Below are 26,818 nucleotides of genomic sequence, written 5' to 3'. Positions count from 1 at the left end.
AAGGACAACAATATATCGCCATATCAATATTTTGTCCCACCCCTATTTTTGTATATAATGCTACATTGTGCTGTGAGTTGTATGTTTTTAACATTCTTCTGTTTTTAACAGGTTGGGACCAACATGGTGGAATTTTTGAAGGAGGCTGAGCTCACTAAACCCTTCCCCTTTGTACTTGGTCTTGGGGATGACAGTCAGTGCCATCAGGCCTTTGTAATAGTTGGCAAACAGGCACTACAGGCAAACACTCTCCTTGGTGCTGTGGACACAGGTTTTAAAGTTTTTTATGTTTTGGACATTCATTTCCCAAAGCAGTGCGCACCAGTGTGGGAATTTTTGCAAACTGTTGTCTACAAACTCCCAGGAACAGAATCTCCATCAGTAAGACTGCTCCGTGGATACTTGTCATGTTAAGCAGTACTGGAACCACAACCCTCTCTAAGATGTTATGAGTTCATAAATGGAAAATTGTCAAAGTAATGCATACTGTTTCTAACGCATTTTATTGTGCCACTGTGTTCTTGTGCCAATTTGATAAAAGCTATGAGTTTAAGGGTATTTAATGTAAATGTTAAAAGTAAAGCTAATGTAATTTATTGATATTATTTATTTTTTAAATATTTCTAAACAAATTGGAATTAAATGTTCATTGAGCATGAAAATATTGCCTTTTTCTATGAATTTCTTTTATCTTAAATTTGCTCTCTTATTAATAAATCTTCTCCTTTTGATTATTACTGTTTCCTCTGGTAATTCTCTGCACTCATTATTTTCAAACCTATTTCAGGGTTTTATTTAACCAGCAATGTAGTAATTTTTAATCAATAGTTGAGTTAAATAAAACAACCCAACATGTTGGGTTAAAGATTTAACCCAACCAGTTGGGTTAAAATAACCCAGCGTTGGGTTAGTCCATATTTGACCCAGCGTTGGGTTGCCAAAATAACCCAAATTGGGTTATTTTGACCCAGCATTTTTTTAGAGTGTAAAGGACAAGGGCGCAAGCCTAAGCTGAACAACCGTGATCTCCGATCCCTCAGGCGGCACTGCATCAAGAATCGTCATTTATCTATAAGCGATATCACCACATGGGCTCAGGACTACTTTGGCAAACCTTTGTCAAGTACCACAATACGTAGTTACATCCACAAATGCCAGTTAAAACTGTACTGTGCCAAAAGGAAGCCCTATGTTAACAGTGTCCAGAAGCGCCGTCGACTTCTCTGGGCTCGGAGGCATCTGGGATGGACCATCACACAGTGGAAACGTGTACTGTGGTCAGATGAATCAGTATTTGAGATATTTTTTGGGAGGAATGGACGCCGTGTGCTCCGGACCAAAGAAGAAAAGGATCATCCAGACTGTTACCAGCAACAAGTCCAAAAGCCAGGGTCTGTCATGGTATGGGGTTGTGTCAGTGCCCTTGGCAAAGGTAACTTGCACTTCTGTGAAGGCACCATTAATGCTGAAAAGTACATAGAGATTTTGGAGCATAATATGCTGCCTTCAAGAAGACATCTTTTCCAGGGACGTCCATGCATATTTCAACAAGACAATGCAATACCACATTCTGCACACATTACAAAGTCCTGGCTGCGGAGGAAGAGGGTACGGGTTTTTGACTGGCCTGCCTGCAGTCCCGACCTGTCTCCAATAGAGAATGTGTGGCGCATTTTGAAGCGCAAAATGCGACAACGAAGACCCCGTACTGTTGCCCACCTTAAGACTTGTTTGCAGGAAGAATGGGACAAAATTACACCTGAAACACTTCATCACTTGGTGACTTCAGTCCCTAAACGTCTTTTAAGTGTTGAGAAAAGGAATGGCAACATTACAAAGTGGAAAATGCTTTATTGTCCCAACTTTTTTTGAAATGTGTTGCAGGTCTGAATGACAGGAAAGGATGCATATTTACAAATTACATGAAGTTGACCAGACAAAACATGAAATATTTTGTGTTCATATTGTCTGCAATGAAATACAATTCAAAGTAAATTTAGAAATCACTTCTTTTTTTATTTTATTTGCGTTTACTATACTGTCCCAACTTTTTCTGATTTGGGGTTGTAATTTGAAGCCCCAAAAAGTGCATCCATCCATCATAAAAGTGCCCCATATGGCTCCAGGGGTTAATAAAGGCCTTCTGAAGCGAATCAATGAGTGTGTGTAAGAAAAATATCCATAATATTTAAAAATTCTGGAAAGTATGTACACAGCAAGACACATTTAGATATGAAACAGTTAGAATGTTCATTAGACTTTAACTATTTTTGCTTTGTCTTTTTTATTCCCTGGAATTTTCTGGGGACCCCTTAGAACCTTCTGGAGGACCCCAGTTTGAAAAGCCCTGGTCTATAATATTCATTGAATAAAACTATGGCTGCTAAGTGGACCGCAAAGTTTCGGAATTGACAACTAAATATAAATGCCACTCTGCACGAGACAGAAATATCCTCCTGAGACCCAGAATACAGGTTTTGCCTCTGTAGAGGACATTATATTTTAGTGAATTTCTCTGACAACATACACAGTTTTAAGTCTGGATATTCTTATGAAATATAAGACATTCTTATGAAAATATTATTACACGTCTTTTTACATTATATATTGTCCCACAACACATTAAAGGTCCCGTTTTTCGTGTTTTTTTTAAGCTTTGATTGTGTTTACAGTGTGCAATATAACATGTGTTCATGTTTCGCGTGTAAAAAAACACAGTATTTTTCACACAATTTACTTATCTGTATACTGCTGTTTTCACTGTCCTCAAAACGGCTTGAAAGATTTCCCTGTTCTATGAAGTCCCTCCTTCAGAAATACGTAACGAGTTCTGATTGTGCCAGCGGTTCCCGTGTTGTGATTGGACAGCAGCTTAGCGCACGCAGAGCGCACGTTACCGGAAAGGTCACGCCTCTCACCATAACGGGGATGCATGCGCTCAATGATCTCTAAGTACAGCGTCCCTGGGAAAGCCAAACAAAGGTGACTTGACTCCGGGATGAAAATAACAGCGTCTCGACGACATGGCAACAAACAAACTATACGAACGCAACCGAACGCAACACTTCCTCTTCTCCACGCGGGAGCAACAAGACCACGCCCCCTTTTTCACGCGTTCTTGTGGGCGGAGGTTAGTCGACAAACTGCTCTACTGACGTAATTAAAGCAGGAAATACCAGGATGTAGTCCTAACCAGCCGTTCGCTGTAGGCTTTGAAAGGGAACTTCTGTTAAATAAAATATCTCGCTTGGCATTGAACTTTGAGCTTTATAATTTTACAGGTATTATAAATGCTCTAATAGCAACATTACACACTAACTAAAGTTTGAAAAATGGGATCACGAAGAACAGGACCTTTAATATGCATTGCCTAGAATGGGAATGGCATTTATGGCCATGTTTACCCACATATTGCATAAAGTAAAATGGTATTTCAAATTATTCTGTATCTTTCATTACATTGAGAATCATCTTTATACAAAGTTTGGATAAAAAAAACTTAAAAGCATAAAAATTGATTGGTCAATGAAAAAAAATCCCATTATGTGTCTATTCATGTAGTTTAATTTTCTCAATAGTTCTGGTGTCAAATCAATTAGTTTTTCATGCTCCAAACAAAGCAATGACCAGAAGAAAAAAAATCTAAATTCACAAAACCTTTTTTTCTGGTTCTCAGGATGACGACATATTAAAAAACTAGTAACGCATTAAAGCAATGTAAAGGCAGATTAATAGACAATTTGTAGCAAAATATTTTTTTGGTAAAAGTGAGTTTGGATTAAAAAAAAGCGGTGGATGAAAAAAAAAATCCCATTATTTGTCATTTCATTTTCTGGTGTCCTCTACAGAGGACTGATATACACTGGGCAATGTACATAGACTCAGTATTTACTGAGTGCGCTTACTCGACTCTTCATGACCGATCGCTTCCTGTACTCCCAAGTAAATGCATAAATGTAAATGTAACTCATAAATACTCAAAGATGAATATTCACATTTTTATAATATGCCACATTTACATAAGAGCAGTACCAAAATCTGACTGTCAATGAAAAAACCACTTGCGTTTGAACTACCGCCACAAAAAAAGCATGAATTACTTTTGAAATGATTGAACCAATATACAATTATCCAAGTAATTTGCAACAAAATGCAACAAATTTTGAAGTCTTCAGAAGAAATGTGGAAGAGTCTTTATCTCATTACAGTGAAACAGGAGAGACGGGTGCAGACAGATTCTCCATTTCATGAGTCTCTGCTGTGTTCTGATTGTGTGTAGATCCGTATCTGAAAACACAATTACAGATTTAACATTGATATACAGTTGAATATACTATGTATAAATACATACATGAGAGCTGCATTGAATAAAAATCTGAACTTACTCAGTTGTCACAATCTTCCCTATGTGACAGGAGACAGAGAGAGAAAGTGATTTAAAATTAAAATAGATGAGCAAAACAGAATCACAGCAAGTCAATCAGACTCTGTAAGGAGTAGGTCAATGTTTGTCTCATTTTACCAGCGTCAAACCTTTCAATAACTGTTTGCATCTGTTACAAATCAGCATTATAGATGTTGGCAAATAAACCAGTGACCCATCATCAGCCCTGTTCACTGTCAAATTAGGCTACCCTCTTAAAAATGAAGGTTCTTTACAGCCATTGAGGGTTCAGTGAAGAGCCTTTAACATCCATCCGTGGAAAAAGCTTCTTTAGATTATTAAAACAATGTTCTGAACACACACTTAATGCCTATTTACACCTGGTCACTTCATGTGTTTTTACTGATTTGTTAAAACTGTTCCATTTACACATGGCAGCAAAAATGTGTCTTTGCAAAAATAAATATAAATCCGATCTTCAATTCCTGGACTATATGCAGTAGGCTATGTGTGTGTGGATTGTGCAAGGCCAAACCGGCCAAAATGAAAGTCTCACACACCAAATGGATCAAATAGGACCGACTCACAAAAGTCAAATTATGCATGCGCGTCACCAGATCCACAAATGCATTATTTCTTACTCGTTGCACGCACAAAATCTGACTTACATTAATTCAAAATCGAAGTTTTGTATTTACAACTATGTCTCTATTTGTACAAATCGCTGCACATTCATGTAATTCTGTATTTTGCACACACAAGTTAAAAGGCATTTGTTTGTGGATAGTAAAACATGTCTGCAACATTTATCAAGTTCATGGATAATTGTGTGTGCATTTATTAATCATTTTGAGTCCATATTTGGGGGTCAAACGTGCTGGGACACGGTTCAGAGCGCCTAGTGTGAGTACACCCTTAGTCTCACTACTATTAATGAAGATGACTGTGTGTTGAGCTTCAGGATGCGATGCTGAACTTTCAGTTTCATTTGCAGCTGTTTGCACTGTATCTGTGGTGATGTGTGTTACAGTAGGGCTGTCATATCTGCCTACCGGGAGCCAGTATCACACACTCTCACGTGTTTATTTATTAATTTTTTAGTAAAAGTTATATATGTGGCTTTTACAACCAGATGCCTTTACATTTGTCCAGTTCATCTGGAATGTGTCTCAAACATCCTTCTGAAGTGGTTTGAGTGTCTCGAAAGTGTTTTTAGAGAGCATTTACATCTGGTCTTTTCATGATCGGATAGCTATCCAATCAGAGAAAACACATGAAGTGACCAGGTGTAAACAGGACCTAAGAAAAATTATGGTTCTTTTAAAGGAGCCTATAATGCCCCCTTTTTACTGATGTAAAATGCCCCCTTTTTGTGTAAAATAAGTCTCTGATGTCCCCAGAGTGCGTATGTGAAGTTTTAGCTCAAAATACCCTTGATGTTAAAATTTGTCACTTTTTGAGGGTGAGCAAAAACACTTTTGTGTGTGTCCCTTTAAATGCAAATGAGCTGCTGTTTCCGCCCACCTTTCCAGAAGAGGACCGGGCTTCAAGAGCTTGTGTTACCAACAGACACACACTGAAAATGTCTGAAACTGTTCAGCCCTTTATGCTCAAACCGGAGTCGGACAATGATGGAGAGACTCAAGAAGAAGTGACAACATGTAGAGACAGGACGTTTCTGATTGGTTATTTGATTAATTTATGAAGCTGATGTGGAGTTAACTATCTTCAAGTCATTGATTAGCATATTCTGTCATGATAATCTATAAATCGCTCGCATGGGAACTGCTGTAACATGCTTACAACCCAACATGGCCTCGCCCCTTTTGCTGTAAGTGATGATGATGTCACTAACCCGTGAAGAAGCTCATTGTAGTCCCTGCCAGCCGTTTGTGTAGTCCTTAAAAAATGTTTTCTTTAAAAGAAAATATCTCCCTTTGCATTAAACTTTGAGCGTCGTAGTTTTGCAGATGACCAAACTTTTTGACCAAAAAAACAAAAAACCTCATGGATCATAATAACATTCCTGCATTTGAGAGTCATAATTTATAATGTGAACTGATGGAACATTTGACAGTCAGACACCTCTGTCTAATTTAACAAAGATTTTAGTCTATCTCTTCCTGGCACAAAAAAAGGCACAAATAAAATAATTAAAAAAAATACTTACAGAAATCATGCACCAGCCAATAACAGGCAAAAACACATTCGCAGGGGAAGACAACGACTCTCAGATCCTTCATGACATGCTCACCGTTCCCTAAGAATTCAAATTATAGAAAAACATTGAAGGCTAGTAAAATTTTAGTGGTTGTACAATGTAACCGTGCTGTGTACACTCTAAAAAATGCTGGGTTAAAAACAACCCAAGTTGGGTTGGGTTGTTTTATGCAAACATTTAACCCAACCGCTGGGTTGAAATGACCCATTCACTGGGTTAAAACCAATTGCTGGGTTAGTCCATTTTCAACCCAACTTGGGTTGTTTTTAACCCCATATTTTTAGAGTGTACGATTCATTTTTAGCATGCTTTTTTGTCTGTGTAATTAGATAAAACTGTGTGATGTTAAAAGATCTCTATAATGTAATATAATATTTTAGATATGTACTCACGTGCTTTCAGGATCAGTTCTGCTGTCAGTGTAACAGAGCTCAACAAAACAAGACCAACTGCTCCAAACATGTACACGACTTCATTACAGAGATGCACTGTAACACAGACACACACAACAAACACCAAACAATCAAATACTTGCATTTATTAAGCAGATCTCTTGTCAATTATTATAGAGTATAGACACTTATTTAAGATATCAGGATGCAGCAGTGAGTAATTACATGCATTTGATCCTTGTTGGCTCGTCTCAGTCTGCTGTCGTCGTCTCTGTTCTCTTGAATCTGATTCAAAATTCAAACAGATGAGCAGAGAATATGGATTTATCCAGGGATCATATCTATTCTAGTAATAACAAAATACAATAACAAAAGTAATAAATATACAGTGAAAACAAAACAATTATAGAATAAATCAAGAAGGCCCAACTTAAGAAATTCTGCTGTTAAGTAATGCAGCAAATACCAGTAAACTGTCTACCGCAAAACTTATTGATTCGTGTTGCATGATTTATTTACATATTCTCCTTTCATAAGTTTTGCATATTTTGTTTTCAAGTGATTTAGCATGAAGCTGCAACTTAACAAAATGTGAAAAAATGAAGGAATCACAGTTCAGTCTCACTCATCATGACATACAGTGATCATTGTGAAATTAAAACAATAAAGGATATATCTGCTTTATTTAACTTATTAATTTTCCTTTTAATATTATAAATAATGATTTATACATTTCACATAAACAGCATAGTTTTAAAGGCACAATATGTAAGATTTTTGGATTAAAATATCCAAAAACCAGAACAATGTTATATATTTTGTTGACTTGTGTGCTTACATTATCCCAAATGTTTCCATGAATGTTTAAATCCAGAGAAATAAGCAATTTTAACCAGGTGTTGCTATCAATGACATCATACCCACGTTACCCTCGATTTCTGAAACACCGATATTGATTTCTTTAATATTTTATGTGTTTTATTAGACAGGTGAGCAACTGTTTGGATCATTCTTCGACAGAAAACTGATCATTGTTATACAGCTCAACACAGGTCTCAACCTCAACGCCGGGGTTTGCCATTTTTTCCTGATTTGCACAATGAGTTGTGCAAATCATGGAACAAACCTTCACTCGTCCCGCCTCTCTAATCCAACAGTCTTGGATTATAGTAATGTTTTGGGGGCGGGACAGAATGGCTATGGGAGAATGCCGCGTGTGGAGAAGGCTTTGGCCAGCTACCTCTCTACTGATGCAGCATCCTCCCTGAAAACCCTGGTGCTGCCCACTAAGCCATGTAGAGATACATCGGCGATGGTGGGCAGGGCATATATGGCGGCAGGTCGGGCTGGTGCATGTCTGCATACTTTGGCATTGATGCAGGCATACCAGGCCGACCTACTTAAAGATTTAGATGAAGGCGACGGACCCATACCTGATGATATTGCTCCGCAGAGCGAAAGATTTGTCCCTCCATGTCACCAAGGAGACGGCCCGTGCTGTGGGCCGCTCCATGTCAGCTATGGCGGCCACGGAGAGGCACTTAGGGCTCAATCTGTCGGGCATCAGGGAGAAGGATAAAACGTTCCTCCTTGATGCTCCTCTTTCGCCTTCTGGCCTGTTCGGCGACGCTGTCAATACGGTTGTCGACAGGTTTCAGGACGCGAAGTGGCAGTCTGCAGTGTTCCAGCAGTTCATCCCTTGCCGCTCTAAATTTAAAGGGGCTGGATCTAAGACCGACCAGCCCCAGCCGTCATCGAGCTCCTCTAACCAGCAGGTACAGGAGGAGAGGGTCGCTTCTAGAGCCCCTCCTCAGGGAGTTTGGCAACAGAGGCGACACTCTCGCCCAAAGCCGACTGAGCAGAAGGTTGATCTGAAGATCGTCCTTCAGGCGAAGAAGGCTTTGGGAAAGAGGTCCTAGCTGTGGTAAGACCCCTGAGGGCAGCCCCGTCCAGGAAGAAACAGTTGAGGCTGTTTTCTTTGCGGAGCCCTCTGGAAATCGATGTGGTAATCCCGCTTCAGGGGGTCGAGAATGGTATTCAAAAAACACCCGAGGTCAGTCTCAAGAGACTGATTCCCTTGGTAGATTTCTTCCAGGCGTGGCAACGTCTGTCGAATGTGTCGCCATGGGTCCTGCAGACTGTAGAAAAAGGGTACAGACTGCAGTTCAGCCACAGCCCACCAAGATTCAATGGGGTGGTCTGGACTGCAGTGGTCCCAGAGCGGGCTCGGGTAATGGAACAGGAAGAACAATCCCTGTTGGTAAAGGAGGCCATAGAACGTGTTCCTCCGCCAGACAAGGAGTCGGGGTTCTACAGCCGGTACTTTATAGTTCCCAAAAAGGACAGGGGTCTGTGCCCAATTTTAGATCTAACTTTCCTTCACACTCAAATGTGTCTAATATGATAAAACAGTGCTGTGTTACCCCACATACACATGAGCGGAAGAAGCGCAAGCGCTCGTCTATCGCGCTCGGCATTATAAAAGCTACGCCTTTCATTTGAATAAGCGACCTCTAGCGGCGAAAAATTACATATTGTGGCTTTAAAGCTTGCTTCATTCTCACTCACAGGCTCCGTTTGACATGTCGCATCGACATCAAGTATTGGTTCTGTTACACTTGAACTTCCCTTCTTAAAATAGGAGTCAATTGTCCGCTTCATTTCAACACGTACAGATTGTAGGCTATGTTGAGATATATATGCAATTGCTGCGTGTGTCTTAACGAGAGGTATATATTTTTTTGAATCAACGTTAAGCTACGCCTCGCCTACACCATTTCGGGAGGGGGCGGGGGTCGCGGGTTGAAGCCAACTTGATGTGTTGAATGCTCAGAGCACGTTATAAAACGTATTCTTAAAATACACATTTCTGTATTAATAAATGCTCATAGTAAATCATAGCATATTGCCTATGCGACCATTTTGGTGGCAGTGTAGTTCCCTGGTGAGTCCCAGGGCATATAAAGAAATAAGGACATTTCATTCTACCAAACTACCCACAAGTGCTGAATTACTACTCATACAGGTCAGTTACTGATGATATTCTAATATATCATTGTGTTGATAACATAACATTGATTTGTTTTATGTACATTTGCTCACCTGTCTAATAAAGCACATGCAAGAACGGCATCTCTGTCAAGTCAAAGTTTGTTGCAAAGCTCTCGGCATCTCGAAAACACCATGTAGATACTGGTTCTCTTTTGATTTCTCATTTTGTTCCAAAATCTTCGAACAAAACTACATCAGCGTGCCACTAGATATTATGCAGTGGTCCACATCTGTTGCCATGGTTTCTACGGCAGTAAAAGTGTAAACCGAGGGTAACGCAGATATGACACCATTGACAGGCGACTCCGGTTACTTGGTTAAAATCGCAATTTTCTCACGATTTACAAATAGTTGGAAACGTGGGATATTGTAAGTATTCAACTGAACAAAAAATATAACACTGGCATAGTGGTTTTGGATATTTTACTGAAAAAATCCTACATATTGCACCTTTAAAGCTTTATATGCATATATAAGACATTGCATCACTGTAATCTAATTTCTACTTCTCAGCACCATATTTTTATGCTCTTTATAAATACAGTGTCAGATAATAAAATACAATGTAAGCATTGTAAGTCAGTGATAGATAATACCTGTCACAAAGCTTTCAAAGACCACTATCATCTTCAGAACTTCAATAAATACATCGACACTGGTCCATTCCAAGTAATCTGTTAATTAAAACAAGCACTTTTGATAAGCACATCTCTTACAAATTTTCAATCACTTACAAACTCTATATATACATAGTGTTTTTTTTTCTAGATGAAGAATGAAAAATGTAAGTATCATACCTTTCTCCCTTTCCAATATGGCTAGATGAATATAAATCACAAGGATGATATCCAGGAGTGATATTGTTATTATACACAATGATGTTATCCATCTTCGGAAGAGAACTGTGAATGAAAAGATGACCTTCTGAATTCATGAACTCTCACAGTACACATACTAGAACTGATCTCAAATCTGATACCTGGGGAAATCTGGGGAAAACATGGCCAAAATTTAAAAACGAGTTGGACTTATGACGGAGTATTTCTGAGCCAAATACACTCCTTTGGGATTCGAATAAGTTTTGGAACATTTTTTTTTGTATGGCCCTTTATGATGTCATAGAGAGCGGAAAATACTTGTATGTACACTTCTCCTGTGCACATCAACCAGAGCGAGAGTAAGAGCGCACACATCAACGAGCTTTGTTCGGGTTACAGGAGCCGTCGGCAGCGCTGTCATTTTGTTTTTAGACCACAAAATCAACAATGTCACTAAAGAAGTGTGTTTTTAGTTGAAAGGGAAAGATAACCTTGTTCAGCTTCCCAAATAACCCAGCGTTAAACAGTGGATGCAGTTCTGCAAGTGTGCTTGTTTGATCCCGGTCATGAGTGGAAACCGCAGGCGGTGAGTGAAACTGCATCAAATGTGTGTGTTCTTTTGGCAATCGTGCGTACGTGCATATAATGTCAACAACACCAACGTATAGAGAATCGAAAGTTATCAGGGATAATCCCAAAATGTATTTTGTGTGTGTGTGTGACTGTTTAGCTCCGCCCACTGCACGTCTGCATGAGCTCGGCTGTTTTCTGAAAGAATTGGTACAGCGTATCTGTCTTTTATAAATATAATAAAACTAAAGACTTTTGGGAGATATGAAGGATGCAACACTACTCTATAGGTACTCAAGATTAACATGAGGTTGGCAGAAACTGTTATGACCCCTTTAATGAAAAATAACTCTCTTCCATATGACTCACTTGACGTATGTAAGGCCATGCTTAAGTTAAGCCAGTTGCACAATCACACATGCCTCCATTCTCTTATACACCATTCACTTTTCACAATAAAACCAACAACCAATGGATTAAATCAAGTCCCTCAATTTTTTTAGAGCTGTTTCACTCAAAAATATATATCACAATACAGTAGCAAAGCCTGTTTCATTAGATCGTGGTTTTGCAAATTTGATGCATTAGGCGTATATTTTATTTAAGCACTATTTCTATTCATACTATATCTATTCATACAGTATTCAAAATCACAAATTCACACATACAGGAATATTATTATGGGATTTACTGTTTCCACATCTATACAAATACAATTGATCAGCATGTACTTACATTTGTATTTTGCTTGCAGACGAGGTAATGGTGGTATACAGGGAAGCAGTAGTGCTTGAACAAATACCACAGTAAAAAATGCTAAAATATGAGAAAAAGTCTATTATTTTTCCATTTTAAAAAAAGGTTAAAAAAAATGTAAATTACACACATGATTGCTCAGAAGATCATAAACATTTTCTTGTGGATCACGTAATGATTTAATTCGGTTTTTACATTTATTTCAACATGTAGTTCTACAGGCAGTTCTATGGCAAGCAGGTGGAATTTAAAACATCATATCATTTTAATGAATTATGAAAGAATCAGTATTCAGGTCTTACCTGGAGAGGGAAATCCAAATGAGAACATCAACTGGAGTAATTGACAAAGAGATAAAAAAATTAAAATAAAATAAAAATCTAAAAAAAAAAAAAAAAAAATGAGAGAGAGAGAGAGAGAGAGAGAGAGAGAGAGAGAGAAGCATGATGAATATGAGAATGAATTACAGGATCCCAACTAAACTGACTGTACATGAAAACTCTCTCTCTCTCTCTCTTCACAGGCTTCACAGAAGAGACGTTGGCCCTGATCACGGTCTGGCGGACTCCCTTGTAACAGGGATGAGCCTGCGCGAACTGAATCGCGTAGCCGAGCCTGACGGTCTGCACGACCCAGCGGGACAGCCCCGGAAGCTGAAGCCAGGCTCCCAGGAACTGCACCAGCGGGGTCATACGGACGACAGACGTACCGAGGGTGGGGCAGCGAGGCAGCGTTACCGGCCCGGACATGGGAGGCTGTGGGGCGTCCCGGTGTGGGGGCACGGTTAACAGCTGCGTCCTGACAGAGGAGACCAGGGAAGGACGTGCGTTCCACTGGGGTCTGCTCTGAGAGGAGGCTGGCGACAGAGAGGGATGCGAGTGGCGGGACCCGAGAGTGGCGCGCACCGTCATCACCAGTCTCTGGGTGCTCAGGGATGGGGGTGTCAGTTCTTTCTTTAACCACATTAGGGTGCTGCTGACCCGGGGGCCAGCAGATGAACAAAAGATTCTCCCCCGGCCCTCCACCGGGGGAAGGAGCGGCCCTGCTGCCGTCTCCTGGAAAGAACTGCCCATCCCTGAGCTCTCCGCGTCAGGAGCGCCGCTTAACATGGCGTTTTTTTCGCGGGCTGCGGGGCTGAAGCGGACTTGGACGACTTCCTGCGGCTACCTCTGCGCGGCCCGGGTGGAGGCTGCTGCTTGGGTGGCGCAGAGTTTGAGGGAGCCGCAGGAGGGCCCCCTCGGCAGCGAGCAGGCTGAGGCAACTGCGCGGGCGGTGGGGTGGAGGCAGCAGCTGACCGCCGGGGCAGTATGTGTTTTATGGCCTCAGTCTGCTTCTGAGCGGCCGAGAACTGTTGGGCGAAGCTCTCGACCGCCCCGCCGAATAGCCCATCCTGGGATATGGGAGCGTCGAGGAACCGGGTTCGCTCGCCGTCGCGCATATCGCCCAGGGTGAGCCACAGGTGTCTCTCCTGGACCACATTTGTGGACATCACCTGACCCAGGGAGCGTGCGGCCACCTTCGTCGCCCGGAGAGCGAGTTCGGTAGCGGCACGCAACTCATTGCTGAGTCCTGGATCAGCCCCACCCTCGTGCAGGTCACACAGCAACTTAGCTTGGTAAGCCTGAAGAGTTGCCATGGCATGCAAAGAAGCGGCGGCCTGCCCCTCAGCTCTATAGGTCTTCGCCACCAGGGATGACGAAAACCTACAGGCTTTGGAGGGGTGTTTTGGGTCACCGCGCCAGGTCGAAGCACTCTGCGGACACAGTTGCATCTCAACAGAGCGTTCGACTGGGGGACCCCCAGTGTACCCACGAGGCGCGGCTCCTTCGAGCGCAGTGAAGGCGGAAGAGTTCGCAGAACGGTCACGGGAAGACAACGGGTTCTTCCAGGACCGCGCAATCCCTTCATGCACCTCGGAGAAGAAAGGAATTGGAGGGGCGGTCGGAGGGTTCCACTCCAACCCAAGCGCTGCGGCGGCCCGAGACAGCATGGCTGTCAATTCTGGGTCCGACTCGGGCAATGCTGGCGCACCCGAAGGTGGCAGCACAGCCGAATCATCATCCTCAGATGACTCCAGCCCACCTTGTGATGCGGCGAAAGACATCTCTTCATCCTCCGCCGCACCAAACGCCACAGAGCTTTATTCCACACCGTCACCCTCAGGTCACCCTGGCCACCAGCCAAAGTACAGCCTCCGGTGGAGACGGCAGATTGGGGTGTGGCAGAGGGGACTCTCGCTCCGGCATCCGCACGGAGTTCACGGAGTCTCGACCGTAACACCGAGATGGCCATGTTCCCGCAGAGAGAACATGAGTCATCCACGAGCGCCGCTTGAGCGCGCTGAAAGCCCAAACACGTCAAACAGCGCTCGTGCCCGTCGAAAGGCTGCAAAGATCTACCACACCCAGAAGTGCACAGGCGAGACATCCTGAAAAGGACGTGCCACGCGCAAGCTCTTTTATGAGAGGAAGCCTCGCAGTCGATGCCGAAGCGCCCAGGGAAACACACACCAGCTGTCAGACAGACCACTGCACAGATCAGCAGGCAGGAAGTATGCGATCACTGGAACGCACCGTAACACCAACACCGACTGGAAAACTGCTTGTCTCGAAGAAGCTGACAGAGTCTCAGAAGGCTGTAGGAGTGAAGAGGTAGGTTCTCTTGGCTCCGAAAGCAGAAACAATGCGATGTCGCCACGTACTTCCTTTTATACTCACGTGGTGAGGCGGAGTTACGTATGCAAATTCCGCATGCCCCATGGCATTGGCACGCCATTGGGCGTTTTCTCTAAGCTCGAAGATGATAGGCTTCTAAGTGAAACCCCCATTCGTTAGTCACTAACGTTACGTCGTAGTGACTGAACGAAAGGGAACGCCTTTTCTCTCCGTTTTTTGGAATTCTGCCCTTGCCTCTGCATTTGCTCCCTCTGACACGTTGTTAGTCTCCATCACCATGCCCTATAGTCCTTTTGCTTTCATCAAATGTTTCATTTGAAATTTCCACGTTGCCCAGTTCTCTGGCTCACTCAGCTTCTCAATAAACAGTCTATCCTCCATTGTGAATTCCACAACACTGTCTATATCACACAAAATCCTGTGTAAAAAAACACCTTTTTTTTTGCGAAGATCTGGGCCCATAACCTGTTGAACTTTACACTAGATGGCAAAGTATAACAATGACACCTATTGGCATATTACTATATTACAACAACTCTGTCCAGCATAATTCTGGTCACACAGTTCAATGAGTACATCCATTCAGTTTCCAAGCTGCATGTCCTATGCACGGTTGTGGTAATACTAAAGCTTATATTAGCATCTCATGCCGTACGGAGGGTGGATTGATGGCCAGTCCATCACAGAGTTAACACACACACACACACACACACACGCACACACTTGTTCACACCTACAACCTACAGACAAATTAGTCTTCAATTCACGTTTCCTGCATGTCTTTGGATTGTCAGGGAAACCGGAGGACCTGGTGGAAACCCACGCCAACATGTGGAAAACATGCTAACTCCACACAGAAAGACCTTCTGGCTTTTAATGTGTTGTGATCTTTTTGATTAAAACAATGTGGAGATAAATGACATATTAATGTAATGTTGCAAAGTTACGTTACATACTATAGGAAATGATCACAATGTGCTCATTCATGTTGTTGGTTTCTGGATTAATTTTTTTCTTCCATTACATTTTTGTTCTTTATCAACACTCAGTAGCACATGGGGCCCTATCTTGCACCCAGCGCAATTGACTTTGTACACCGACGCATGTGTCATTCCTATTTTGCACCCGCGCAAAGCACGCTTTTCCCTCCACAGAAGCACGTCGCTAAACTAGTGAATGAACTTGCGCTACCTGGGCGGTTCAGCGCAAAAAAGGAGGCGTGTTCCGGCGCAAACAATCCCTGGTGCTATTTTGCTGTTCCATTAAACAATTAAAACCTAGAAAAACCTAAAAAAAACCTAGTCTAAAGTCAGTGGCGCGTTGCGCGTTGTTCATTATGCTATTTTAAGGGCGCATGCTTGACCATAATGTATAGCGTGCACAACGCGCATACACTTTGCTCATGTAATCTACACAGATGCAACAGTTATTTTTGCAAATCATAAATTGTTACACTAAAAAAATATTAACACATGAGATGACGGAAATCATTGTGGTGTGCCACGAAAATGTGAAAAAAAATAGGCATAAATCTAGCTTACAAATGATTCAGGCTAATTGTAATAATTAAGGATAAGACCTGTTTGCCCAATAGTGGCAAGACATATATGTATATAAGGACATCTGACAAATTGGTTTGTCCGTCAAGAACCAGGAAAAAAAATCGACTGTGAAATCACCTTTACCATAATGTACAACATTACAACTTCACTTCTCTGTCTTTCACTGCTCTTACAAGAACATAAGTCTCCTCGGCTGTGAACCGCTCCTGGCGTGCGCCTGGTAAATGCGCCATAATAATAGCAATCCATAATGGAACTTGCGCACCTGCTTTTAAAGGGAATGTTGGATGACGCTCGGATTGGTTTATTCACGTTACGCCCAAACCACACCTATGAATAATGAAGCTACTTCAGACCAACCCATTTAAGATTTGCGCCGGGCGCAAGAGCCATTTATCCCGCCGGGAAAATAGCAACAGCGCCGAGACCCGCCCACAAAGTTACTTGCGCTTCACGCTTTGACACTTGCGTTTCAGATCGTTAAAATAGGGCCCATGGTCTATATTAAAGGGTTAGTTCACTCAAAAATGAAAATTAGCCGATGATCTACGTCTGACTACATTGCACACCAGTTACGCTCGTCAGACGTAGCGTAAGTATTTTTAACTGCTAGAGGCATTACACTTTTTCCCGTTACACCTTTTTATTGACAGATGCACTTTTATGGATTTCAAAATTAACCCAACAGTATCTGCCATTATAAAGCTTGGAAGAGCCAGGACATTTTTAATATAACTCAGATTGTATTCGTCTGAAAGAAGTGTCATATTCACCTAGGATGACTTGAGGGTGAGTAAATCATGGTATAATTTTATTTTTTGGGTGAACTATCCCTTTGAACTATATTTGTATGTAAAATGGTGTATTGAGAGCAGATCAGAGTTTTTTTACCTGTAGTTTTGCATGAGGAAGCCTCTTTTGTCTGCTCTTGACTGGGTAACCTTAAGCCAACTAAAAAATAAACATTAACACAGTTATTGAAAATTGGCTCTAATGTATTTGATTATCATTTTTGGTAATTGTAGAATACAAATAATTATATGAACAAAACCATTGTTAATAAACATATTAACCTAATAAATATGTGCTTATATACACTTGGCCTGTCACTCAGCTTCAACAATGTAAGGAATCAAATCATACAGGAACTCTTACCTGTACACAGGGCGAGACAAAACAGCACAACAAATCCAAAGCTTAATCCAAGACCCAAGCGGCAATTATATTTTGTATCATGTGCACTCTTTCTCCAGACATATGCAAAAAGAACTAGAGGTATAGATAAAAGATTAATGTCACAAAAATAAATTATGTCCTGTCCAACAACAAAACATATCTTAAGACGTGGTGAACTGAACAGTGTTTGTCAAACAGTTGCTTCAATTAATTGGAGCCATATTAACATAATCTGTACCAACGCAAAAGTGGAGGTCACCTCATGAACATCATGATATTTTAGAAAGCATAAGGCAACAGTAACATTTTATAATAAACAATATTTCAAACATTCCATATTTAAAATTATGACACCCATTGTTTCTGTTGTACTATTAAAAGGGTTAGTTCACCCAAAAATGAAAATTAGCCCATGATTTACTCACCCTCAAGTCATCCTAGGTGTATGACATTCTTCTTTCAGACGAACACAATCGAAGTTATATAAAAAATGTCCTGGCTCTTCCAAGCTTTACAGTGGCAGTGAATTTTGCTCGTTTTTGAAGTGCATAAAAGTGCATCTATCCATCATATAACTGCTCCACACGGCTCTGGGGGTTAATAAAGGCCTTCTGAAGTGAAGTGGCGCGTTTGTGTAAGAAAAATATCCATATTTTATAAAGTAAATGATCTAGTTTCCGGTGAAACATCTTCCATATTCAACTTATGGAAAAAGTGTAACGCCTCTTGCAATTCAAAATGCTGACGAGCATAAAGGCTTATTTATACTTCTGCGTCGGACCTGAGCCGTAGCCTCTACGCCGTGGGCTATGCACCGATATTCATTTATACTTCTGCGTCGCGTTGACGTGCAGTTACACATGCGGAGGGAGGGGTTCTGGAAGACCAATCACAGAACTTGCAGTCCGCATAGAATTGACGCGTTGTTACATTTTTTGGAGAGGTGCACGTCAGGGTACGGCATAGGCTACGTGTGTAACACAGCCTATGGCGTAGCTACGGCGTACACCCGACGCAGAAGTATAAATTGGGCTTTACTGGTGTGCAATGTCGTCAGACGTGGCGTAAGCATTTTGAACTGTGAGAGGCGCGGGCGCTACACTTTTTCCGTAAGATAAATACGGAAGGCGATTTGTCGGAAGCTAGATAATTTACTTTATAAAGTTTTAAATATGGATATTTTTCTTAAACAAACGCATCGCTTCGCTTCAGAAGGCCTTTATTAACCCCCTGGAGCCATGTGCATGATGGATAGATACCATTTTATGGACTTCAAAAACAGAGCAACAGTCACTGCCGGAAGCGCCAGGACATTATTATATAACTCCTGAGTAAATCATGGAATCATTTTCATTTTTGGGTGAACTATCCCATTAAAGTAGCATGCAGAAAATGTTTCTACTACCTAGCTCTAGTAGATATCACTGAAATAGATGTTCAGAGAAATCACACTTGTTGCAGTAAATGGCAAAAAAGAATGTAATTCTGGGATTATAGACAGTTGTGAGACTTTGAAGTGATGCTTGTCTTCTAATCATTTTGAGTATTCAGGGTTGGATGAAGGGACTTTAGATCGAGGGTGGTGTAAGGTTTAACGGCTGAATTCTGGTCTATTGAAGTTTGCAAAACATTTGCAAAACAATATTTCATGAAGCACTTTTAATGAATAATGAGCATGTCCTCTGATGTGTAACATTTGGATTTACCCACCTGAATAAACAGTGACTGTAAAAACAGACAATTCACTTGTTATTTTGACAAATCTGGTCCATGTTTTAGTGTTATCTGTAGACAGAAAGAGTTGAATATATCAAATTAAGTCATTATTTAATATTACATATCTGTTTCATTGCTTGTACTCAGGTTGGATAGGATAATGTGTATTTTTTTTACCAAACACTACAAATTTCTTGACACATTCAACACACATGTCAAGAATAAAGTGACGGGTGGATTCTGAAATCCACTGCCGCTTCAATATACCTATTTACAGTGGGGAGAATAAGTATTTTATACACTGCCGATTTTCCATGTTTGCCCACTTACAAAGCATCTAGAAGTCTGTAATTTTTATCATAGGTACACTTCAACTGTAAGTGACATAATCTTAAACAAAAATCCAGAAAATCACATTGTATGATTTTTAAGTAATTAATTTGCATTTTATTGCGTTGACATAAGTATTTGATACATCAGAAAAGCAGAACTTAATATTTGGTACAGAAACCTTTGTTTGCAATTACAGAGATCATACGTTTCCTGTAGTTCTTGACCAGGTTTGCACACACTGCAGCAGGGATTTTGGTCCCACTCCTCCATACAGACCTACTCCAGATCCTTCAGGTTTCTGGGCTGTCGCTGGCCTATACGGACTTTCAGTTCCCTCCAAAGATTTTCTATTGTATTCATGTCTGGAGACTGGCAAGGCCACTCCAGGACCTTGAGATGCTTCTTAAGGAGCCACTCCTTAGTTGCCCTGGCTGTGTGTTTCGGCCCATCTTCAATCCATCCTCCCCTCAATACGGTGCAGTCGTCCTGTCCCCTTTGCAGTAAAGCATCCCCAAAGAATGATGTTTCCACCTCCATGCTTCACGGTTTGGATGGTGTTCTTGGGGTTGCACTCATCCTTCTTCTTCCTTCAAACACGGCGAGTGGAGTTTAGACCAAAAAGCTCTATTTTTGTCTCATCAGACCACATGACCGTCTCCCATTCCTCCTCTGGATCATCCAGATGGTCATTGGCAAACTTCAGACGGGCCTGGACATGCGCTGGCTTGAGCAGGGGGACCTTGCGTGCGCTGTAGGATTTTAATCCATGACGGCATAGTGTGTTACTAATGGTTTTCTTTGAGACTGTGGTCCCAGCTCTCTTCAGATCATTGACCAGGTCCTGCCATGTAGTTCTGGGCTGATCCCTCACCTTCCTCATGATCATTGATGTCCCACGAGGTGAGATCTTGCATGGTGCCCCAGACAGAGGGAGATTGACCGTCATCTTGAACTTCTTCCATTTTCTAATAATTGCACCAACAGCCTTCTCACCAAGCTGCTTGCCTGTTGTCCTGTAGCCCATCTCAGCCTTGTGCAGGTCTACAATTTTATCCCTGATGTCCTTAAACAGCTCTCTGTTCTTGGCCATTGTGGAGAGGTTGGAGTCTGTTTGATTGAGTGTGTGGACAGGTGTCTTTTATACAGGTAACGAGTTCAAACAGGTGCAGTTAATACAGGTAATGAGTGGGGAACAGGAGGGATTCTTAAAGAACAGGTCTGTGAGAGCCAGAATTCTTACTGGTTGGTAGGTGATCAAATACTTATGTCATGCAATAAAATGCAAATTAATTACTTAAAAATCATACAATGTGATTTTTTTTTAGATTCCGTCACTCACATTTGAAGAGTACCTATGATAAAAATTACAGACCTCTACATGCTTTGTAAGTGGGCAAACCTGCAAAATTGGCAGTGTATCAAATTCTCCCCACTATATATATATAGTCTTAATATGTTGCCTTCAATTTGCATTTACTGATCCTGATCCCCTTAACAAAAACAATAATAATAATAATAAACTTCAATCCTGACATACCTTGAAGATACTTTAAATAAGGCAAAGCCCAAATCAACATAACAGGCCTCAGAATATACAGAGCACAGCAAGGGACGATCTCGAGCAGAAATCCTGGAACAGAATATTCATTGACGGGTATTAAACAATATTGATAAAATAAAAAATAAAAAGTCCCGTCATGAGAGAATACAGAAACACACCAACATACTGTAGTTAGAGAAGGGGACAGGACAATTCTGTACATCATTACAACAAGATAAATAATTAAATATGCCACATTCTTATTATAGTTATCTTATATTTAAAAATAAAAACTACTAAACTCACCTTCAGTAAGACCCCAGAAGATGAAGGCGATGGACATACAGATGTTTGGAAAGAAGACCAGAGAAAGCTGAAGATTCCAGATTGTGCTGCTGGAGACTGGAGAGAAGATGCAGAATAACCACAGTTAAATGAGTAAAACACTTACAGTGACACAGACAGTTAATCACAAGAAATATGATTGTCCTTTTAAACACACCTGTGTCTTTTGATCTGCAGTAAATCAGACGACAGAGCAGAAGCACAGCTCCAGATGCAGCAGCGATACAGAAAACCAACACAGTTATGTGCAAAGAAGAGAAACCTGGAAAACAAACATGAGGTTTAACATTTACAACTGCACTGAATCAATTTACAATCAATCATCGTTTTTATAATAATTATGAAGAATTTGCAATTAAAGCCATTCATTATTCTAAGGAATTACTAACTATCATTTTTTGCAAGTACGTATTTACAGCAAGGGCCAGATTTACATTGTTAAAAAAAAAAAAAAAAATACTGTCAGGATATTGGCTACTAAACATCTAAAATATTACATCAAATTTTTTTTACTAAACATCTAAAAAATTACATAAATTTTTTTTTACTAAACATCTAAATCTCCCTGAACAAATATTGATTTACATGATCTACTTTTTAAAATGTTTGAAGGCCAAAAAACTAGATAACAATAGATTTAAAAACCATGTCAGTGGGCAGTAGCATAAATTATTTGTTAAGCTGATTTTTAAACATGAGAATAAAGTATACTTCGTTTTTTATACCTACGTAAATGTATGCGCACAGTCGAATGCACAGCTTTGCAAAGTATACTTATTTTGACTCGTACGTGTACACAGGTATCCGACGCATGCACAGTTTTGAGCAATCTCTCGCAACGAGTTTACCGGTATACGGTAATACGATATATCACGATAATGAACGTGCACAATATTGCTATTGTGGGCACTTAAAAATACAGTGAATAATTATTTCTTACGAATTATTCTGATTCTTAGAATGCATTTTAAGAAAACTTTACCCATCTTCCATTTAGAATGACCACTGTGTGCTGAGTCAAAGAGGCACGCGCACTGATGTAAACAAACCCAACACGCATGAGCAGCGCATGGCGGGACGAGTGAAGAAGACGCGCTGAATGAAAGTGCACATTCACTCTCTGACAGCAGATGGCGCTGATGGAACAGCAGAAATGCTCTCGTAAACAGACCCCTGTTTAAATCTGCTGTGCCTCAGTAAAATCTGAAGCTTGAATTTGAACCTTTTATTATATTTGTCAATGTATTTAGATTGATCATCTCGCAAAATAAGAAATGGATCTATATGCAACATAGTAACCCAATCAACGCTTGAAAATTCAATGCAATTTAACAGAAAACCGAAAGTCCAGTGTCTGCACCAGTTTATGGTCTGCTGCACGAAGTTGAGGAAGGCTATAAAAACATGACGAAACTAAAGTATCGAAACTAAAGTCTTATTTTAACTCATCCAATTTTTTTTGTACGAAGCAGGGACAGGGAAGCAGAAAAGAGAGACAATGAGTTTGAGGAAGGTAAAACGATGAACCATCAACAAATAAAGCCTGTGGTAAACATAACTGGATGATACTTTGACGTTTTGTTCTACAACGTACACTGCACACTCACACACAACTGCCTTATCTAAGAGTTAGTTATTAAAAACGTAGCCCCAGGCCTGTTATTAACTACTTCAAAATGTGCATTTTGACTATGGGTGCATGTAATTTACGTTTTAAAACAGTACGTCACTGACATAAAGTTGCTTTACGTCGGATGTTCGATATTCGCAAATTTAGGGACTGTCTCTAAAGTTACATACGACAGTACACGTTTCTAACTTTAAAAGCATTTGAAGAGAATGACTTAAGTGTTCATCTAGGTGTCAGCTATGATGCACACCTTTTACTTTCATTCAAACAAGCTGTCAAATCATGTGTAAATGAAACAGGTTTTCTTTTAGAACATATATGCTCTTAATTTTAGTTGTCATAAAATGACTGGTTTCATCATATGATTTCATTGTAAATTCTTGAAAAAGATTGAATTAATCATTATTTTTGTGTAAAGAAGAATGCAAATCTGCAAGAAAGTTCTCTCCTGATGAATTATTTCCATATTGTATGCCTTTTATGCCATAAATGTTGAGAATGTTCATGTAAAGCAGGGGTCTCCAAACTCGGTCCTGGAGGGCCGCTGTCCTACAGAGTTTAGCTCCAACCCCAATTAAACACACCTGAACAAAGTTAATCAGTGTCTAACTAGGGCCTTGAAAGACACTGATTAGCTGGTTCAGGTGTGTTTAATTGGGGTTGGAGCTAAACTCTGCAGGACAGCGGAACTCCAGGACCGAGTTTGGAGACCCCTGATGTAAAGTATACATAAATAGGCCTATTAATACACGTTTACCTGTGCACCAGTAGAGCTTTACGTCTAGCAACGCCCCTCATCAGGGAGTCAGCCCATTGACTTATGTCCTGATCAGTGCCCTGCCCCTCACTACTAAAATAGGGAGCTGGTTGAGACACACACAGTTTTTTAATATTTCAAACAGCCATTCAGTTTTCTGTATTCGCTACGGTGCTCATCACATAACCAAACACTTAAAGTCTTATGGCTATTTATTTTAAAACTTAAACATTTTTATATTTTAATATGGACTACATGCCCTAGATATTGTTTGAATATGTTCTAATTCGTTGTTGTTCAGTCACACACTTTACAATAAGGCTTCTGTTACAAACAGAGGTGACATGGAGAACAGATAGAAATGGTAAACAGAGTATATTTGCAGAACCAGGAAATGAGTGGATAAGGTGAGTGTCAGAAGTGCATGTCCAGCAGAATGTCAATGTGGATGGGTGATACTGTACTCTTGATTGCAGGTTGAGTCGGGGATCTGGACAATGGAGACGAAGGAGCCTAGGAGATATGAGCGAACAGGCAGGTAAGTGAGCCTGTTGAAGCAAGCAGTAGCGTAAGCATGTGCAAACAAGACCAGACAGTGACTGAGTGAATGCGTGGGGCTTAAGTGAAGGCAGTGAATGCAGTGATGATGACGTGCAGGTGCGTGTGATCAGTCCTCAGGTGAAGGTGCACATTGTGTCTGGGAGAGGGTGGAGTCTGGTGTGCTTGTGACAGCTTCATTATTTAACATTAGTTAATTCATTAGTTAACAAACTGACAATGAAAAATAGGCTACTTCTAAAGCATTTATTAATCTTAGTTAAACGTAAATTTTAACATTAAATAGCACATCATTGAAATCAAAAGTTGCAACTGTATTATTTAATGGACCTGAGCTAACACTAACTAACAGTTGCTTTTTTTTAAACTCACATTATTGAAGAATAATAACTTCTGTACAAAATGTAACTATTCGCTCTTTGTTAATGTTAATGCATTAGTGAGACCTTAATGTAAAGTGTTACCGATTAGTCTTTATATTTCTTTCGTTTGAAATATGTTTATTGATTTATTGTATTTAAATGTTCGGTTCTTTTTGTTATAAGAAAGTTATTAAAGGGGCTATATGCAACTTTTTCCCCAAAATAAACGTAACAATAGCCTTTTTATTTTACCATTTATGACTCAAACATCTCCTGATGAGCATACTGACACCTTGTCCGCTCACAGTGGGTGCACCTATAAGCCTGTATCCTATTTTTCCTATTTTCTGTCAGGTCGTTTTTTTCCCGCGCTGTCTGCGGATGTGACGTCACCACCGCTGCGAGAGCGAGCAGAAAATAAGAGCAGTTCTGTTTTTTGGCCACAGGTGTCAGTCGCGAGTTTAAATTTCAGAAAAACGCATATAGCCCCTTTCAAACCTGTTTTAGTATGACAACACTTTTTTTTGCAACTTATTTCAATATCGTGATAATACCATATACCGTGATAAAAGCTTCAGCAATTAATCGCAACATGAAAATTTTATGCCGGCCCATGCCTACAATAAATAAATAAAAAATGAAAATGTATTAATTACTTAATTAATGCGCATGTGCAACCAGTAAGTGTAAAAAGCGAAGTATTTGGGCATTAGTGTTAACAGAGACTGCATTATTTAATTTGCCATGTCTGTTGACTCACCCAGTCTCTCCAGTTCTACAGTTGCATTGGCTGATAAAACTCCAGCAAACACTTGACACATGTAAACTCCTTTGTCCTCAGTTCTGACACTCTTCAGTCTGAGAGAGAAGTTTCCTTTAGGGATTTCATCAGTGAAGAACTCAACCCTGTCTCTGTATCGCTCATCTGATGAACCTGGTAAAGCCTCATCATCTCCGTCTGTTTTCTTCCATGAAACCTCTTCAATGTGTTCAGGTGTGATGTGAGAGTATTTGGTAGTATTTGGTTATGTGATGAGCACCGTACCGAAAACAGAAATCTGAATGGCTGTTTGAAATATTAAAATACTGCGTGTTTCTAAATCAACTCCCTAGTTCAGTAGTCAGGGCACTGTTCAGGACATAAGTCAATGGGCTAACTCCCTGATCAGTGACCTGACCGGTGGCGTTGCTAGACATAAAGCTCTACTGGGGCACAGGCCCCCCATTACCTTTTTTTCTTGAAAGCCTGCTGCATGCAAGAAGTGTGTGAGATAAAGAGCAACTCAATCATGATACTAGCAGACGCTCTGAAAGAATAAAACAAAATAATAAATAAATAAAATAAAATACATAAAAAGACATTTGATTGAATTGATTGAAAGTCGCTCTCACTCACCAACATCTTTTATTTGAACCACAGTCTCTCCAGAATCCTGCTGACTGTAAACTTTACATGTGTATTCTCCCTCATCTTCAACTCTCAGTTTGTCCAGAAGGAGGGAGAAGTTTCCATGTTGAATCTGATCAGTAAAGAAATGAGCTCTCTCATGATAATCCTGCCGCTGGATCTCTGGTAGACTCTCATCATCCACAAACAAATGAACTAAAGTCTCTGAGTCTGTTCTTCTCCATTCCACCTTCAGAGTCTGCACTGGTAAAGGTTTATCAACATAACAGGGCAAAACTACTGAAGATCCCAGAGGAGCAACCAGAGGAGAAGAGGGACCGCGCACAGTGAACCCTGTAATAAAACAGAGAAACTTAGCTATTATGTAAAAAAAATGAAAAAGAAAAAAAAAATGTGCGTATCAACGTAAAATGATAATACGTACCATCAGCGATCACCAGGAGTATTGATATAACAACAAACTTAACGTCCATAGTTTATACAAAGAAAGAGCTATAATGAAATCATGTCAATTTTGTCCACAGTCTTTCACACGAGGCCACGTCTAAATACGCTTTCGCTTTC

The 26,818-nt window shown here is 40.5% G+C and overlaps 1 protein-coding gene across 2 annotated transcripts; it reads right to left on the bottom strand.

Annotated features, from left to right (window-relative positions):
- Window positions 1-1,998: 1,998 nt before the first annotated feature.
- Window positions 1,999-26,818, bottom strand: LOC307124426 (uncharacterized protein). Of its 2 annotated transcripts, XM_079813617.1 has the most exons (17): window positions 26,679-26,818; window positions 26,243-26,587; window positions 21,697-21,801; window positions 21,501-21,596; window positions 21,192-21,284; window positions 19,316-19,390; window positions 17,585-17,698; window positions 17,321-17,380; window positions 12,495-12,572; window positions 12,172-12,252; window positions 10,846-10,950; window positions 10,645-10,722; window positions 7,223-7,282; window positions 6,998-7,093; window positions 6,555-6,644; window positions 4,386-4,404; window positions 1,999-4,287 (listed from the first exon to the last, which is right to left on the bottom strand). In XM_079813617.1, the coding sequence occupies exons 1-17, from the start codon at window positions 26,725-26,727 to the stop codon at window positions 4,203-4,205; spliced, it is 1,629 nt and encodes a 542-aa protein (XP_079669743.1). In that variant the 5' UTR covers window positions 26,728-26,818; the 3' UTR covers window positions 1,999-4,202. The 2 variants fall into 2 exon arrangements, with proteins under 2 accessions (XP_079669743.1, XP_079669744.1); XM_079813618.1 differs by lacking the exon at window positions 4,386-4,404 and having other exon boundaries at window positions 3,753-4,287; window positions 6,551-6,644.

This window comes from Gobio gobio, assembly GCF_949357685.1.
Source record: "Gobio gobio genome assembly, chromosome: 1".
NCBI lineage: Eukaryota > Metazoa > Chordata > Actinopteri > Cypriniformes > Gobionidae > Gobio > Gobio gobio.
Note: the sequence above shows the minus strand (reverse complement) of the source record. Positions and strands in the feature narration are given on the sequence as shown.

What these genes read in the sequence shown, in the direction of transcription:
- LOC307124426 (XM_079813617.1), bottom strand. Translation starts at nt 26,727, where the DNA reads ATGGACGTTAAGTTTGTTGTTATATCAATACTCCTGGTGATCGCTGAT. An exon ending in GGTTCAAATAAAAGATGTTG is followed by an intron (nt 21,802 to 26,242) that starts GTGAGTGAGAGC and finishes TTTGTTTTCCAG; the next exon opens with GTTTCTCTTCTTTGCACATA. An exon ending in TTGTCTCGCCCTGTGTACAG is followed by an intron (nt 17,381 to 17,584) that starts GTAAGAGTTCCT and finishes TTTATTTTTTAG; the next exon opens with TTGGCTTAAGGTTACCCAGT.